This window comes from Octodon degus, unplaced genomic scaffold (assembly GCF_000260255.1).
Source record: "Octodon degus isolate 3935 unplaced genomic scaffold, OctDeg1.0 scaffold00092, whole genome shotgun sequence".
Taxonomy (NCBI): Eukaryota; Metazoa; Chordata; class Mammalia; order Rodentia; family Octodontidae; genus Octodon; species Octodon degus.
Window position 1 is genome coordinate 8,548,352 of NW_004524668.1, and position 4,407 is coordinate 8,552,758.

At 43.7% G+C, this 4,407-nt stretch overlaps 1 protein-coding gene across 4 annotated transcripts in view; it reads left to right on the forward strand.

Annotated features, from left to right (window-relative positions):
• The window catches only part of Fbxo42 (F-box protein 42), a 103,311-nt gene that overhangs the window by 60,492 nt on the left and 38,412 nt on the right, over positions 1–4,407 (forward strand). For all 4 annotated transcript variants that reach the window (XM_023722540.1, XM_023722541.1, XM_023722539.1 and 1 more), the window contains exon 4: positions 2,332–2,466. In XM_023722540.1, the coding sequence (XP_023578308.1) occupies positions 2,332–2,466 (135 nt within the window). The remainder of the gene's footprint in view (positions 1–2,331; positions 2,467–4,407) is intronic.

A 4,407-nucleotide genomic window follows, 5' to 3' on the forward strand; every position in this document is an offset into this window, starting at 1 on the left:
TGGCATGTGGTGCTGGGGGATTGAACTGCGGTCCCTGTGCTTTGCTAAGCTTGTTCTAAGTAGGTGCTTTAGACCACTGAGCCATCTCACCAGCCCCCTCAGTATTTCTTAGCACACTGCTCATACTGTGCTGCAAACAGTAGCTTTCATCTGACGCATGCCAGTGGTCTCTGAGCTCTGAAAACAGTGCCTTCTATTTGGGTGGAGAATTTGAGCAGAAGGAAATGACTACTTTACCCCTTGCAATTGCTTAAATTTGTAACTTTTTCTCAAAAACTCTTTGAACTTGCTGAGTGTTCCCACTAAGATCAGCATAGGTGTCTTAAATAAGAGTAAGAAGTAAGCAGAGTAGAGCTGGATGTTTAAAATAGTTGAGTGCAGGGCTGGCCAGATACTCAGGGGACTAACCAGGGTTCGATCCCTGGTGTGCTGTGCCAGCCCCACCCCTGGGGTGCACTGAGAGGGCGAATGAGACTGGGCCTGGTGGTATAAGTCTTTAATCTCAGCGCTTGGGAGACTGAAAACAGGAGGATCACCTCGAGTCTGATCTGTGTAGTGAGACTCTATAGACCTTGTACTAAATACATTTTTAGAAAGTTAAACTTTTTTTTTTAAATTTTATTTATTTATTTGGTGTGTGTGTGTGTGTGGCCAGCTCAGCCCACCAGGGGGCCGGGCTGGCTGGCATGTGGTGCTGGGGGATTGAACTGCAGTCCCTGTGCTTTGCTGAGCTTGTTCTAAATAGGTGCCTTAGACCACTGAGCCATGTCACCAGCCCCATTTTTAAAAAGTTGAGTGTACTTTTTTAAATTTTTTTTTTAATTTTTTTACCTTTTTGAATGTACTTGCTACAGGGTCTCACTACACAGTTTGAACTAGTAGTGAATCTCTTGTTTTCAGCCTCCTCAGCATTGGGATTATAGATGTATACCACCATGCCCAGTCTCAGTGGCTCAGCTCACCTGGGGGCAGGGCTGGCGGGCATGTAGTGCCAGGATTGAATCGGGGTCCCAGCACTTGTCTAGGCAGGCGCTTAGTCTTCTACGCTGTCTCGCCGGCCCTGAGTGTACTATTGATGGTACTTTTTCAACCTGTTATGCCCAAGTCCGAGACCTAGATTTGACTCCCTTTGATTCCCAGCTTCGTTGATGATTTGACTGCTGGTCCCTGAAGGCACAGTGGTGTGTGAGACTTGCCATTCCTGTGCCATTAGCTTTGTCGGCTTTGGGCTGTGCCTTCCCCTTCCAGAAACCTTTGTTTGCTTAACGAGAAGCAAGGAAATGCCGATTGTCCTATTTTAGTATAGGATTAAAATACATGTAAGGACCTCATGGGGCCCAGCTGCTGGCTGGGTTTTCAGTCCAAATAGAGAAGAAGAATGTTTGCTATCTCTTTGAAAAATAAAAGAACTGTGCTCGTTGCTACATGAAGGAAGCAGCTGGCAAGAGTTTATCTGTACAAGGAACAAGGAGACATAAACTCATTATTGACTCTTAGTTATGAAATCCTGATCTCTCTTAAACATCATAAGTGGTGTTTATTAAGGTTTCTTTTTTTATGTATTTAGTCCAGGGTCTACAGGGTCTCACTGCACAGACCAGACTCATAGTGATTGATGCTCCTGTTTTCAGCCTCCCAAGCGCTGGGATTACAGGTGCGCACCACCACTCCCAGTCTCAGTCCCTGTATCAGTGCGCTCCGGCTGTGGGGCCAGCACAGCATGGGAACATGGGGATCAGACCCCCGTCCCCTGAACTTACCTAAGCAGGCACTTTAGTCTGCTGAGCTATCTGGCTGGCCCTCATTAAGGTTTCAGAAGCCCTCCAACTATGCTAATTTCTATTCTGGAGACTAGATTATTGAAGAGGGAAATGTCTTTTATGCTACAATCCCAGCTACTCAGGAAACTAGAGCAAAAGGATTCCAAGTATGAGGCTACTTAGGCAACTTAGTAGATGATGTCTCAAAAAATAAAAGGACTGAAGATGTAGCCCAGTGGTAGATTTGCTTTCCTAGCATGCATGAGGCCATGGGTTCAGTCCCCAGTACTGTCCACTCCCCGCCCCCCAAAAAAAGAGGAGGAGGAAGAAAAAAAGGAAGTGAAAACATGGTCTGTAGTTAACTGTTGGAGTAGCCAGACATGGTGGTGCACACCTGTGATCCCAGCACACAGGAGGCTGAGCCAGGAGGATCACCGTGTGTTCAAGGCCGGCTGTGAGCCACAGAGCAGAACTCTTTCTTAAAAAACCTAAAAAATAAATAAGTATTTAGAAAGGTGTGAAGTGGTCTCAGAATTAAACAGGAGTTACTCAGGTATTTTTCTCTTTCTAGGTGCATGCTATTATGATGCTAATCAGTCTATGTATGTGTTTGGAGGCTGTACACAGAGCAGCTGCAATGCTGCCTTCAATGACCTTTGGAGACTTGACCTCAACAGCAAAGAGTGGATTCGACCTTTGGCTTCAGGTAAGAGATGAGATGCTGGTTCTTGTCTTTTTACCAGGTGACTCTGTTAGCATGGAAACTCTCTGACTCTCTTTGGTGTTGATTTCAAACTTCGGTCTATTGACAGATTTGTATAAATGCTAAGAGTAATATGCTTATCTAAGCCTTTAATTTTTTTAAAATTACATTTTATTATTGGTATTGGTGCCCTGCCAAAATCGCTGTCCTGCCATGTGAATTTACTTGCACGGTTTTCTCAAGTAAACAGATGTGCTGTGCTGTGCTGTTTGATAGGAGGCTGAAGTAAGAGCAGAACCAGAGCTGTGAGAACAGTTGACTGACAGAAGCTATTGTCCCAGTGCTGAGGGCTTTGCATATCTTTCGTTCTTGCCAGCTCAGATATTTGGGAGTGTATGGGACAAGCCTCTGCTGGTTACTCTTAACAGCTCAACAGTGTGGGAAGATTTCAGTAGGTACATTCCTGCACAGTCCCTCTATGCCAGAATGCTAGCAGGAAAAGTACTACGTTATTTTTTTCTTTCAGCCTTGGTAGGGGTAGAAGAGGATTGTTTTTGCACTAATGAGACAGGACAATATGAAGCATCAGTTAAGACCAGAGAGGCTGATATGATAGAGAAATAGGGTCCTTTGGGTATAAAGTATTCTGGTAAATATGCTGGCATGCTTTCCCCAAAACATTATTTGGCTTTTCAAAGTTAGAACTCAGTCTTAGTACTAAGGAGACCTGGGTTTCGCTTGGGCAGCTTCCTTATTTGCTTAAGTTTTGTCTTACTACTTTGATGGCTAGAGTAGAGGCAGCGAGGGCTTTTCAAAAGGGTGCTGTACTGATAAAGTAGATAAGAGCTTCGTTGCCTAGAATAAAGACCAGTCCTCTGTGTAACCCTGAGTAAGTTATTGTACCTTTCAGAGAAACGTGGACTAAATGATTCTGTTTTTAAGTGGCCTGAAAAGGCTATTGTATGTTTCCCTGTGTTTATATAATCATCTTAATAAATGTAGGCCAGGGACTAGTCCTAGTTATGAGGGACTTAGCCTTAATTATGAGGCCAGGGACTCAGCCCTAATTATGAGGAGTAGCTGCATTTTGCTTCCCTAGAACTGAGGACAACTGTTCTACTCCTTACAGTATGAAAATAGAGGAAGATCCAGACAATATTCAGTGGGCCAGATGAGGTTTAGCTCATGGAATAGACTGTATTAAAATTATTGAGGTGGAGCTGGGAATGGTGGTACATGCCTGTAATCCCAACAGTTGGAAGGCTAAGGCAGGAAACTTCCCCTGAGTTCAAGGCCAGCCTGGACTACATGTGAAATCAAGGCCAACCTAAACTACACAGACTCCATCTCAAAAACCCTAGCCAGCCAGCCAACCAAATCAGCGTAGCACAGCGTAGCATAGCATATTGAGCTGGGTGCTGCGGCTGAGTAGTAGAGTGCCTTCCTATCATGTGCAAGGCCCTCGGTTCAGTCCTCAGTGCTGCAAAACACGAAATGAATAATCGATAATTGAATTATTAATTATTAATAAATTAAAATTTAGAAAATGGTGGTTTTTCCAGAAACTGGAAGAGATTAGTATTTGGTCTTTTGGAGCTCTCAGAATTTTGTACTTTGGAGGTCTCCTTTTCTAGCACTTTGTCCTCTATTGCAATCAGTGAAATGTTAGTACATATTTGGAGTCACAGGTCCTGAAATACACTAGGTTTTCTTGGCTTAAGCATCCTGTTGTCACTGTGCTTGATGTTTTGTCCAGACCCATTTCAATGCAGCTTTAATTGGTCAAGTTACAAACTTCTTCCTTTTTTTTTTTGGCAGAACTGGGGATTGAACTCTAGCCCTTGCACTTGCCAGGCAAGCACTTACTCCACTGAGCCATCTCCCCCAACTCCAGTCCAGTTAAAAATTTCTAACACTTTTTATTTTTTATTTATTATTTTTTTA